The 12,156-nt window shown below is 45.8% G+C and overlaps 1 protein-coding gene across 1 annotated transcript in view; it reads right to left on the bottom strand.

The window, feature by feature from the left end:
- Positions 1 to 9,652: 9,652 nt before the first annotated feature.
- Positions 9,653 to 12,156, bottom strand: part of PAFAH2 (platelet activating factor acetylhydrolase 2) — a 33,143-nt gene continuing 30,639 nt past the window's right edge. The window contains exon 11 of the mRNA XM_051988167.1: positions 9,653 to 11,534. Coding sequence (XP_051844127.1) covers positions 11,440 to 11,534 — 95 coding nt within the window. The 3' untranslated portion in view covers positions 9,653 to 11,439. The remainder of the gene's footprint in view (positions 11,535 to 12,156) is intronic.

Here is a 12,156-nt window from a genome sequence, read left to right as displayed (position 1 = left end):
CTTATTTGCATCCCCAGCTGAACACTGTGCCTGGTAAACAGTAGGTACTTCATAAATGTTTATTGAAGTGTTTTGTAAAACAAATACAGGTCAAAGTTATTATCAAGGAGTGTACAGAAAAGCACTTAAGTAGACAGGAGTGTTTGAGAAGAACTTTGAAGGGAACTAAGGATTCTAAGGAAGAGATGAAGAAAGATAGCATTTTAATATAGGGCAAGGGTTCTTTTTTTTTTTTTTTTTGTCATAGAACCCTAGGTTGCTGGCTGATGAAGCTTTTGGCCCCTAACTCAGAATCATGTTTTTAAATGCATAAAATAAAAATTTAAAAAACCCATAGGATTAGAGAGAAAAATATTATAATGAAGCACAGCTATGGGGAAAATTTATATTGATCTTTTTGTTTAGTTATGTATTTTTTCCACTTAATTGTATTTTATTTTTTCCAATTACAAATAAAGTTAACTTTCAATCTTCATTTTTGCAAGATTTTAAGTTCCAAATTTTTCTCCCTCCCTCCCTCACTCCCTCCCTCCCTTCTCACTCCCTTCCCCAAGATAGCAAGCAATCTGATAAGTTATACATATACAATCATTTAAAACATATTTTCATATATGTTATATTGTGAAAGAAAAATCAGAACAAAAGGGGAAAATATGAGGAAGAAAAAAATTAGTATGCTTCAATATGGATTCATTCTCCAGAGGTTTTTCTCAGGATGTAAATGAATTTTTTATGGAAAATTTAAAAAAAATCATCAACAGCAATTTAAGAACCCCTGGTTTAGGGAATAGCCTGTAGTAAGACGCAGAGATAGAATATGGGAGTGTTGTGTTGGAGGAGCAGCAGCAGGGCTGATTTAAGCCAGACTGGAGAGTCTGGAGAGTCTGGACATAGGATGGAGCCAACTTAAGAAGGGTTTTTAAATCCCATTGTATCCGTTCCTGAGCTTAATGAATAACAAGGTCAGAACCAGGCATTAGGAAAATCATTTTGTGAAATGAGCAGGACCAGGAGATCATTATACACTTCAACAATGATTCTGTTTGAGGATGTATTCTGATGGAAGTGGATTTCTTTGACAAAGAGAAGATCTAACTCAGTTTCAATTGATCAGTGATGGACAGAAGCAGCTACACCCAAAGAAAGAACACTGGGAAATGAATATAAACTGCTTGCATTTTTGTTTTTCTTCCCGGGTTATTTTTACCTTCTGAATCCAATTCTCCCTGTGCAACAAGAAAACTGTTCGGTTCTGCAAACATATATTGTATCTAGAATATACTGCAACATATCTAACATATATAGGACTGCTTGCCATCTAAGGGAGGGGGTGGAAGGGGGGGGAAGTCGGAACAGAAATGAGTGCAAGGGATAATGTTGTAAAAAAAAAAATTATCCAGGCATGGGTTCTGTCAATAAAAAGTTATAATTATTTTTTAAAAAATAAAAATCTGTTGCTTTTAAGGAAAAAAAAAAAAAAGGAAAATCACTTTGGCAGCCTTGGGAGGATGGATCACCAAGGGGGCAGAGGATTCTCCTGCCCCGTGAGACTGGGAACTTCCCTGAGCATGGGGGCTGTGTCTCCTCCAGCTTTCATACATCGTGTTCCCTTAAAAGAGGGACTGTGGTTCTTTCATCAGATTACAGGTTTCAGAAGGTTAAAACAATATCTTTCCACTTGGACCAGAGACCTCTGGCTGAATCCATCTTGTTGGCAAGAGAACACACACTCACATACACACACACACACACACACACACACACAACACACTCACACATACATACACACAAAAACACATACACACACTCACACGCAAACACATACACACACATGCAAACACACACACACACACACACACACACACACACACACACACACACACCAGCTAAGGAATGACAATCGACTATACCAGACAGCATTGAACTGAGTTAGATGCTGAAGAATGGATGGCACTGATAATGCTGGAAATTATCCGGGAGGATTTCATGGAGGAAGCATAGCCTGAAATGGTCCTGGGAGGATGAGTGAGATTTTGAAAGACTGGTAGAAAGCCCACTGTACTTGGAATGAGAAGTATAACGGTGCCCTTTGCCAACTCACAGGACACCAAGAGGCACAGGGATTGTGTTGAGCCTGGAGTCAGGAGAACCTGGGTTCCGATCCAGCCTCTGACACTTACTGCGTCACCCTGGGCACGTCACTTAACCCCTGTTGGCTTCCATTTATAAAAGATGACAATAATAGCATTTAGGTCCCAGGGTCATTGTGAAAATTACGTGAGGTAATAATTGTAAATCACTTAGCATGGCACACAGTACAAATGTTAGCCCTCTTTATTGTTATTCTTGTAATCTCATTAAAGTATCACTTTTCTTATTTACAAAATGGGGTTAATGATAATACTAATGATAATTACTCTTAACTTCCCATAGTTATTGAATGAAGATTAAATAAAATAATCCATGAAAAACACTTAGGTTATGCAAAAAGGAATATATTGCTTGACTATTATTACTGATGCAGTAGAATTAGAAGCCCTGCATTCTAATCCAGCCCTTCTACTTCCCAGCTGGTTAACTTTGAAGTTGTTTCAAAACTGTCCAAAATTGCAGCTGGGGATAAATAATACTTATTCTATCTACCTTGTGGGCTTGCTGGGAGTGCCAGTAAGGAAATACTTGCAAAGGCTTTGTAACCTATCACTGGCTCCCCTTCCAAGATGTCTGGTTTGTTTGTTTGTTTTAGCTATAAAATGAGAGGATTGGTCTCAAACATTTCTAAGGCTCTCATCAGCTGAGTCTTACGACCTTATCCCCATTCCCCCTAATTTATTTCTGCCCCAGAGAAGGGGCTCTGCTCACAGGAGGCAGGTTGTCCAAGGGGTGACTGACTGCAGGATCTGGGCAGTTTTTCTTATGACCTGGGGATTATCAGCTGCTGCCGTCTCAATTTGTCCTTAGGGACTGGGTTCATTGGACAGTCCCCCTCTGAGGTTACCTAAGGGGGTCAGGGTCACAGCTCCAGAGCCTGAGCCAGAGACTTCCACCCATTCTTTTTCTTTTCCCTCCCTTGCAAACTGCAAAGCCGGAAGGGGGGGTGGGGCTGGTAAGGGTGAAAGCCAACTGCTAGTTAGTCCATCCAACCTCCTGCCATCTGGACTGAGGAAGGAGACCAAACTTCCTTTCCTTTTGGTCTTCAGCCCCACCTAGTCCAAACAAGACAGACTCAAAGCATGCCTCTGAACTGCTCCCAACCTGTGAGGAAGGGGGATGGCCAGGAGAGGGGAGCTACGGTGCCCAAACCTGGGCTTCTTCTGACCTCCTGGAGCGGAGCTTCCCCCCGGGGGAGTCCCCCCACCAACTCCATCATTTCACAATCAGGATATCATGTGTGTGGGGGAGGGATGATGGGACTGAAGAACATACCATTTAGATGATCAAGTAAAGAGCTAAAGAACACAAGGATAAAGAAATCATTTAGTCGTGGTGACGGGAAAGATTCCTTTCTAGATTCCCAACCTCTCCTAGTTAATAATGTAAATTGCCCTTTAACTCACAAATCCTGGTCCCTTTGAATTCCAATAGAAGATCTGACCTGTTCCCAGCCCCACCCGGATATGAGCCAACTTTGGGGCTACACCTGAAAGCCCCTTGAGCTAAGTCTCCTATTATAAAAAGGCCACGCTGGGAACCCCTCTTGGCAGAGATTCCAAACATGGTGAGGACCCTCTGTCCACTGGACCCTCTGTCCAGTGCCCTCCTTATCTCTACCTTCTCCTATACTTTAACTTTGCTTATCCAATAATAAACCTCTTTTATCAATCTAGCTCTCCGGGCCAATAAATGCTTTTATTGGGAACTCGCACCGCTACTAGACCCCCTTGCGCCGAATCTGTACCCCAAACCTGCCACTAGACCTTAACCCTAATTTCATTTAGGTACCCCAAAGGTAGACCTCAACGGTGGCAGAGGGGCAATGAAAGAAACTGCAAGGGTCCCAGAGGCCAGAACCAGGGGCATCTTAGGGAGGGGGAAGGGAAGCTGCAGTGAGGCAGATTCTAGTTCAATATAAGGAAAAGCTTTCTCCTCATCAGACCTGGCCCAAAGTGGAAATGAGCTACTTTGGGAGGTAGTGAGCTCCCTGTCACTTTGAGTGGAGACATCATAATCCTGTTTAGTTGTAAATTGGACCGGCTGCCGTGTGAGGTCCCTTTTAGTTCTGAGATCTAGTATGATCGAGCACATAAGATCCCGGATAAACCCCCATTCTTTCTGGGACTTTATTTCTCCATTTATAAAATACGGAAGAAAAAACTCCTTTAATAACCTCTAGGAAAGACGTGCCATGAAACAACTTTCAAGTACTTAGGAGAACATTCCACTGGCTTACTATTCTTATTCTTCACAAGGAAGCTTCTCATGCCTCAGGATGACCCGGAAAGGTCTTGGGATTGGGAAGGCTGTATCTGCGGAGGGCATAACGGGGCCTCCCAGTGGGTGCAGGCCCGGGACAAACGACTGTATCTCTGTCTTCTGAGGAAGTCTGGGTTTCATACAGACACAGCACTCGGTTAGTCTCAGGGTGATGATTTTCTTACTATAGCAACTCTCAAAATAGTAATTATCAAGTTGTAGAGCGGTTGTGATCCGTGTGGGAGGAGTGAGCCCCCACAGCAGTCACAGGTCTTTGAAGTTGTATTTTTATCATCATCGGTCCTGAATGGCTTAGGTGCCCCTTTGTTCTGAGGCAGGGAGAGGGACTGGGCAATTAGGGAACCATACCCGGCTCTGGCTGGGCCACATCTAAGGGGTCAGTAGAGGAGTTTGGTCAGGGTCGGGGATGAAAGGAGAACCTTGTGGGAAAACGTCAGCGGCAAGAATGAGCCCTCTAGTCCTAAAAGAAGCAGGTTCTGAATAGCAGGGACTCAGGGAGAGGGCAGCAGGATCATAAGTCCAGGGGAGGGGAAGCTCGGTCACTTTGCTTCAGAGTGGGCTTGCAGGCAGCTTTGGTCCAGTACGTCCCCATCTGTTTCAGACCCATATACTGAGGTTTGCCCACAGGTGTTGATTTTCAGGGGCTGGTTCGAGGAGGGGGTATCGATCACCTGCTATGGACAACCACCTGTCTGCCTGATATTTTCCTGGAATATACGATGCTGACTTCTGCCACGGGCGCTTTTGATCACATCAGTCTCCAGCATCTTCCCCTTCCTTCTCTCTCCTTTTCCTGAGAGTTATGGGGAAATGGGAAGGGCTGTCTTAGAGACAAGTCCTTTATTGGTTATTTTCAAACAAAGGTCAACTGACAGAGCACTTGGGTACAAAGCAGGTTTGGACAAATTGCTTAACTTCTCTGGGGATGTTTCCTCAATCAAAAAATGAAGGCCTTGATGTATGACCTTTAAACTCCCTCCGAGCCCTAAATCCAGGATCCACTGAGGCTTTGCTTTCCCCACTCTTTCATCATCCTAAGGGTCCCTTACAGAACCAGCAGGAAGCACAGCAGTCTTCCCTAAGCCCCTGGGCTGGGGGAGCAGGTGATGATGGGGTCCACAGGGACCCAGAGCTTGCCTCTGCGGGGTGATGTCAGAGCCAGACGCGGATGGGGCTCAGAGAGTATGACATAATCACAACAGACGCCCATGTTCTGTTTGCAAAAGCCTTTGCCCTGCATTTCCCCCTTCCCCCAGACAGCAAGTAATGTGATGCAGGTTAAACACCTACAATTCTTCTAATCAAATTGTTTGGTTTCAGTTCCAGTCACACTTTCTGTCACAGGGCCCACTTTAGAAGTTACTTAATGCACTTCTCTTGTTTTGCAGCTAAAGGAACTGAGGACCACAGAGGTTAAGTGATTTCCCAAAGAAGTAAATGGCAGAGCAATATTTAAGCTTTGTCCTTAAGTCCAGACCTCTCACAGAATCACATTCTCCCTCCGTTTCAGCATTAGGAGGGACTTCAGAAGCCATTTAGGCTAAATTGTATCTGAAAGAGAACTCTCCTTATGGGGGAGTAACGAGCAGAGTCACAATTCGAACCCAGGGCTTCGGACCCCAAACCAGCCCTCCCATCCTGCCTCAGTGAATCCTTCCAGAGGGACATGTCAATGTTCCTTGCAGATTCTGAATCCTACAGATCACCAGCACTCATTTCTTTGTTTAGCAGCTCACGTCTCTAGTTCTTTATGGGGGACAAAGGTGAGGTATGACCTCACAAGGTCAACAGCATCGAGATTATCCCCACTGTACAAAGGAGGAAACTGGGGCTCCTCCCGGAAGCCAGGAGCCAGGTCTTATGATTCTAGGACTTGTGATCTTTCTATCTCGGAAGGTTCCTAGCTGAGGCAGAATATTCAAGCAAGGCAATCATCTCACTTATCCTTTATACTCCAATTCTATTAATTCAGCCTAAAATCACATCAGATTTTATTTATTTACTGGGGGGGAGGAGAGAAGGGAGACTCTTGGTACCAGACCAATATTTTAGACATTAATATTTCATAGATTTCCTTTTTAAATAGTATTTTAATTTTCCCAATACATGCAAAGATAGTTTTCAACATTCATCTCTGCAAAACCTTGTGTTCCAAATTTTTTCCCTTCTCCCCAAGACAGCAAGTAATCTGATGTACGTTAAACACGTACAGTTCTTCTAAACATATTTCCATATTCACCATGCTGCTATTGCACAGATTTCTTCTATAACCTCAGATTTATATATATATATATATATATATATATATATATATATATATATATATATAGAGAGAGAGAGAGAGAGAGAGAGAGAGAGAGAGAGAGAGAGAGAGAGAGAGAGAGACGGAGACAGAGAGAGACAGAGACAGAGACAGAGACAGAGAGAGAGAGAAAGAGAGAGAGACGGAGACAGAGAGAGAGACGAGACAGAGAAAGAGACAAAGAGAGAGAGAGACAGACAGAAAAGAGAGAGACAGAGAGACAGAGACAGAGAGAGAGGGAGAGAGGGAAAGAGAGAGAGCGAGACAGAGAGACAGAGAGAGAGAGAGAAAGAGAGAGAGACGGAGACAGAGAGAGAGAGAAAGAGAGAGAGACGGAGACAGAGAGAGACAGAGATAGGGAGAGAGGGGAGAGAGAGAGACAAAGAGAGAGACAGAGACAGAGAGAGAGGGAGAGAGAGGAGAGAGAGAGAGACGGAGACAGAGAAAGAGAGAAAGAGAGACAAAGAGAGAGAGACAGAAAGAGGAAAGAGAGAGTCAACCCCAGACTATTCCTCAGAAATGGTCACCCATTTCCTATTACCTTATCTGCTGCTGGTCACGGAAGGGGCCAGGGGAAAGTGGAGAGTTCTACCAATCCCACCCCCACTGCTGACCCAGCAACTGCCCTGCAAAGAGGTGCTCAGATATTCCACCATTTACAAAGCCATTTGTTCTTTTGGGTGAACTGATCAAAGACAGGTGCATCGAGGGCATCCGCTGGCCCAGCTGGTTTAGTCAGCAGAAATGGACTGTTGCTCTGAGCTGTGGGTGGGGAAGGGGAGCATAGTGTAGTGTGGTAAGGGTGGAGGTCAGAAGACACAGACCGAATTCCCAACTCAAGCACTCTAATTTGTTCTTGTTGGTTAGCTGTGTCCACTCTTCATGACCCCATTTGGGGTTTTCTTGGTAACGACAGGAGACCGCTTTGCCATCTGCTTCTCCAGCTCCTTTTACAGGTGAAGAAACTGAGACAAGAGTTAAGTGGCTTGCCCAGTCACACAGCTAGTAAGGGTCTGAGGATATTTGAGCTCCTGCCTCTAGGGCTGGCACTCTATCCACTGCACCATCCTGATCACATTGCAATTCTCATCTGTAATACGGAGGAAGAGATGGTTCCTTCTAGCTCTAAAGGGCCTATACCATTAGCTTAGCCTGAACTAATTTCATCGAGTCTAATAAAAATCACAGGCTTTGGAGCAAGAAGTTCATCAAAGCTGAAAAGTGAAATGATCTCCCCAAGTTCACACAGATCATCAGTAGCCACCCTGGGATTTGAACCGAAGTGGCCAAATGCCCCATGGAGGATCCTCCCCGTTATACCTCACTGCTTTGGGTTTCCTACCCACCAGCAGCTAATCAAAAAGGAGTGGGGAGGCTGCTCAGAACCAGACACAGAAGGTTAGTGGGGAAAATCAGAGTTACAGGGTGTAATGAGAGCCCAGTGACTCAAAACAAAGGAAAAAGACAGAACAAATGTCAAAAGGAGATGGAGGTGATTTAAGAGTCTTCATTGCCCGGGGACACTGAGCATATGGCCATATGGGCATATATTCCTTTCTGTCTTTTAGGGACATAACTATTTGAATAGCAGACTTAGATCCTTGGCTCATTAAAAAATGCTTCTTTGTTCAATAATCCCCACTTTATTTTCCCAACTCCAGCATTTCTCTGGTGTCTCATGCATCAAGGCATGGAGATCAAAGTCTTGCCAGAAAGATTTCCAGTGTTTCCAGCACTTGCTGCTCAAGGGTCAGCCTAGCTAAGGATAAAGAGGCCCCCTTCAGGAATCAACTTTTGGAGCAGCCGCATCTATTAAAGAAGGAAGGAACTGCAATCTTCTTTCAGGGAAGAATAGTCTTTTGTCTTGTGTTGATGCAATTAAAAGGTCCTTTTGAAGTCATATCATAGATTAACCTTCATGCTGAAATGTCATGCAGTATAGAAAGGTTTCCATAAAAATTATCTAAATTTTAAAAAAATTCACTGGCTAAGCTTCCGTTATCTGGAAAATTCGTTCTTTTCTTGGACAGCTTTATCCTAATAATGCTGGCAAATGAGGTGTCACCATAGTACTAAGGGCATATGTACTTGCTGATGAAAGAATGAGGTGAATTAGGTTTCCAGTTTTCCACCCATCTCAAGCTTTTAAATAACAGTTCTGAACCACTTTTACTTAAAATTTATATTTCCAAAGTACTTTAAGGTTGACAAGCACCTCACCAACTATGAAGCAGAAAACTTGAATGGACTTATTTCCATTTTTACAAATAGGGGAACTGAGGCCAGAGAAGCCAAATGGCTTGCAAGGCTCATACAACTAGTAAGTGAAAGAGCTGGGCTTTGAGACCAAACCTTGTTTCTTCTATTATATAATGTTACCTCTCACAAGTGGGAGAGAGGGGTCCAAGCATATGGCTCTCACCACCACCGGACCCTTCAAGGGCCAGGTTTCACAAACGCTATTTCTGCCAGAAATCCCCCAACATTCCTTGGAGAACTTGGTGCCTGTGCGTCTGCTTCTCCCTTTCTTAGGGTTTGGCTCCTGGGATGGCCTCAGTCCAAAAGGCTGTCTCGCATTTGATCCCTGGACTCCTTCTAACAAGGCTGGTCACTGGGGCCTTGGCTCCCACTCCCCCGCCCCAGCCCCAGAGAAGCCAGGCTCTCTCTGCCACAGCACCCTCCCTGTAACGCTCGGTCCACCAGCTGGTTCCCGCTTTGCCTTTTGGAGAAGCTGGCAGGCCAGGCCCTGTCTCTGACACGCAGTCCGCACCTGTCCCCAGCCCCTTTTGGTTGGGTACGGGGCTCAGACTGAGGAGGTAAATATAGCTTCAAGTTAAGTTCATGGAATGGGAATACGAAGGACTCTGCCTCCTGTCCTGGAGGATGGACGAGAAGAAAGGAAGACAGACGGTAAAAGCAGGTCCAAATGGCTTCCCATCTTGGTTTAATGCAGATTTGAAAGATATTACAGTATATATCATTTGGCAAATACATGCGTATTCATCTCAGTATGATTCCCATCAACAAACACCAAAGCATGGTACAAATCATGGTAGAAAAATGGAGTCTGGACTTAACGAGTTGTTTCGCAACCACAGGTGGCCCCTCAACGTTGGTGTGACCCACTCCGGCAGGGGCCAGGCCCCTGAATCGAATGATAAAACAGCTTGCTCCCCGGGCTCTTCCACAGAGCCAGGAGGACTAAGCGGCCTCTGGTGACAGTGGCTGGTACAAGGGGACGCTTAATAAGACTATGATTGTTCTTGTCCTGGGCTCACCCCCCTCCTGCTGATTCCCAGCTGAGGTTGTTGTTGTTGACAAAGCCCTGGAGAAACCCCAGCGCCATGAAACACCCCAGACTGCAGCTCCTCTCTCGGTCTCCCTCCCCTTCCCCCAAACAATGCGGCCCGGGGTCCCTTCATTCAGCAGTATTTTCAAGGAACCATGTGCCCAGCACTGTGCCAACCATCGTGCAGATTAAGTGTAAGACGGCCCCAGCCCTTAACGGAGCTCACAAGCCAGAAATTAAAGTGCTCTGATCTCATCACATGTCTTTGGAGAGGAAGAAAGGCACAGATTTAGAACTGAAGGCGGGTCCTTCACAGAGGAGGAAGGGAAGGGAGAGGCACGGCGTGGTTTGCTGGTATCACGTGACTAGTGTGTGGGATTTGAGGGGTTAAGGAGATGCTGTGAAAATAGTCACGTGGAGAAATGATCAGTTACCTTCCCTGGGGCATTAAAAACAGGACAGAGCCCATCAGAAATTGTCTGAGGCGCTTTCCAAAGACAAAGGGAATAATGGGCTGACTGACCCCGGAAAGTCCTAGATGTGCTTCCGAACATTGCCTGTGGTCGGGGAAAACAGTGTTCTCTCATACATGAAACGGTGTCAGATTGGATACAGCGACTGTGCTCCCCACTAAATTTCCCTGGGTCACAGATAACATGGAAGGAGAATAAACAGGGACTCTCGGGGACCATCCAGGCCATCCCTGGAGGCCTTTGTGGATAGACAGCTCGACACAGTAGCCTAAAGGAAGTTCTGGTGCAGATACACAGAATAAGAAGCATTGTATCCACACTGGGGACTCCAGAGGAGGGAATTAGGATGAATGGGAGTAAACGACAAAAGTAAATTTAACGTAAGGAAACGCTTCCTGAACACAAGAGCTGTCTAAAAATGGAACAGTCTGCTCTGGGAAGCAGTGAATTCTCCATCTTTAAAAGCGTTCAAGCAGAGAGGCCAGAGAGCCACAGACAGGAATGTGGTAGAAGGAATTCTTGCATAGGATAAAAAGACAGATTTCCTTCCAAATCCTCTCCAGACAAGAACTACAAATTGGTGGGAGCTCTGCCCTGGCCTGAAATCCTGTCCTTCTTACAGGGAGTGAAGCTCTAGGTCCCACCCAACTGTTCCGTGTGCCCTCGAGGTATCAGACTTTTGGATTTCATGTCTCTCCACTGCCTGGCTCTGAGCGACCTCCAAGTTCTAAGTGTGAGTTCCAAATCAATAAAAGTCAAAGATAAAAGTGCCCAATCCCTTCAATCAGCAGCATGATTATCTGCTCTTGTTGAGAACTGCCTAGTTGGAAGCTTTCTAACAAGAGATCACGGACGTCCCATGAATTTGGCAATTTGGGTCAACCCCACCCAAACCGGAAAAAATCTGGCTTCAGTCGCCGTTCGCCAGATGGCCAACATCTTTAGAGACTGCTCAGCTGGTGCGGGGCCCCGGGGGCCACAGATGGTCCAACACCTTCAATGAGGCTGTCCCACTGATCATAATCTTCTTTCAGCTCTGTGGGATGGGAAGGGAACAAGTCAAAGATCTGTGCTGTGCTGGGGGAGGTGAGAATGACTGGTCATGGCTCGGGGGAATGCGGTTTGTCCATGCGAGGACCCCTCTCCCCCCACACCTACCCCAGCCCACTCTGACTCCACGCCAGCTTCCAGCCTTATCCCCAACACTGCAGCCTAACTGGACAGCCTACTGTTGGGGGGTTCTGTTGCCAGATGTGAGAAAGAAAGGCGCTGAGATTTCCACTTGTCTGGAAGGAGCCCATCCTGCCCTGTCCTTGGGATACCCCTGGTTGAGAAAGGGGGCAGCCCCTGATCTTAGGGAGCTTATAGGCTGAGGGACGGGAGACAGGATAAATGCCCTCAGGGCCAATTCTATGGCAATATGACGGAGAAATGAGCTTCATCGATAAATGTCCCCAAGTGCCTAAGTGAGGAGGGCAGCCTCATGCCTGGAAGTCCTGGAGTTCGGAGGGGCATCCTAGGGAGGTGGGCCATGAAGACTGAATGATACTATCCCTGCCCTGGTGGGCAAGGGGCACACACTCTGAGCCGGCTTCTCTAGAAGTGGGGGCTGGTTATATCTCAGCTCATTTACCAAATTGCCCAGAATGCTATTACTT

Source organism: Antechinus flavipes, chromosome 3, assembly GCF_016432865.1.
Source record: "Antechinus flavipes isolate AdamAnt ecotype Samford, QLD, Australia chromosome 3, AdamAnt_v2, whole genome shotgun sequence".
Taxonomy (NCBI): Eukaryota; Metazoa; Chordata; class Mammalia; order Dasyuromorphia; family Dasyuridae; genus Antechinus; species Antechinus flavipes.
The sequence above is the reverse complement of the archived record's forward strand: the minus strand, read 5'-3'. Positions and strand labels throughout refer to the sequence as shown.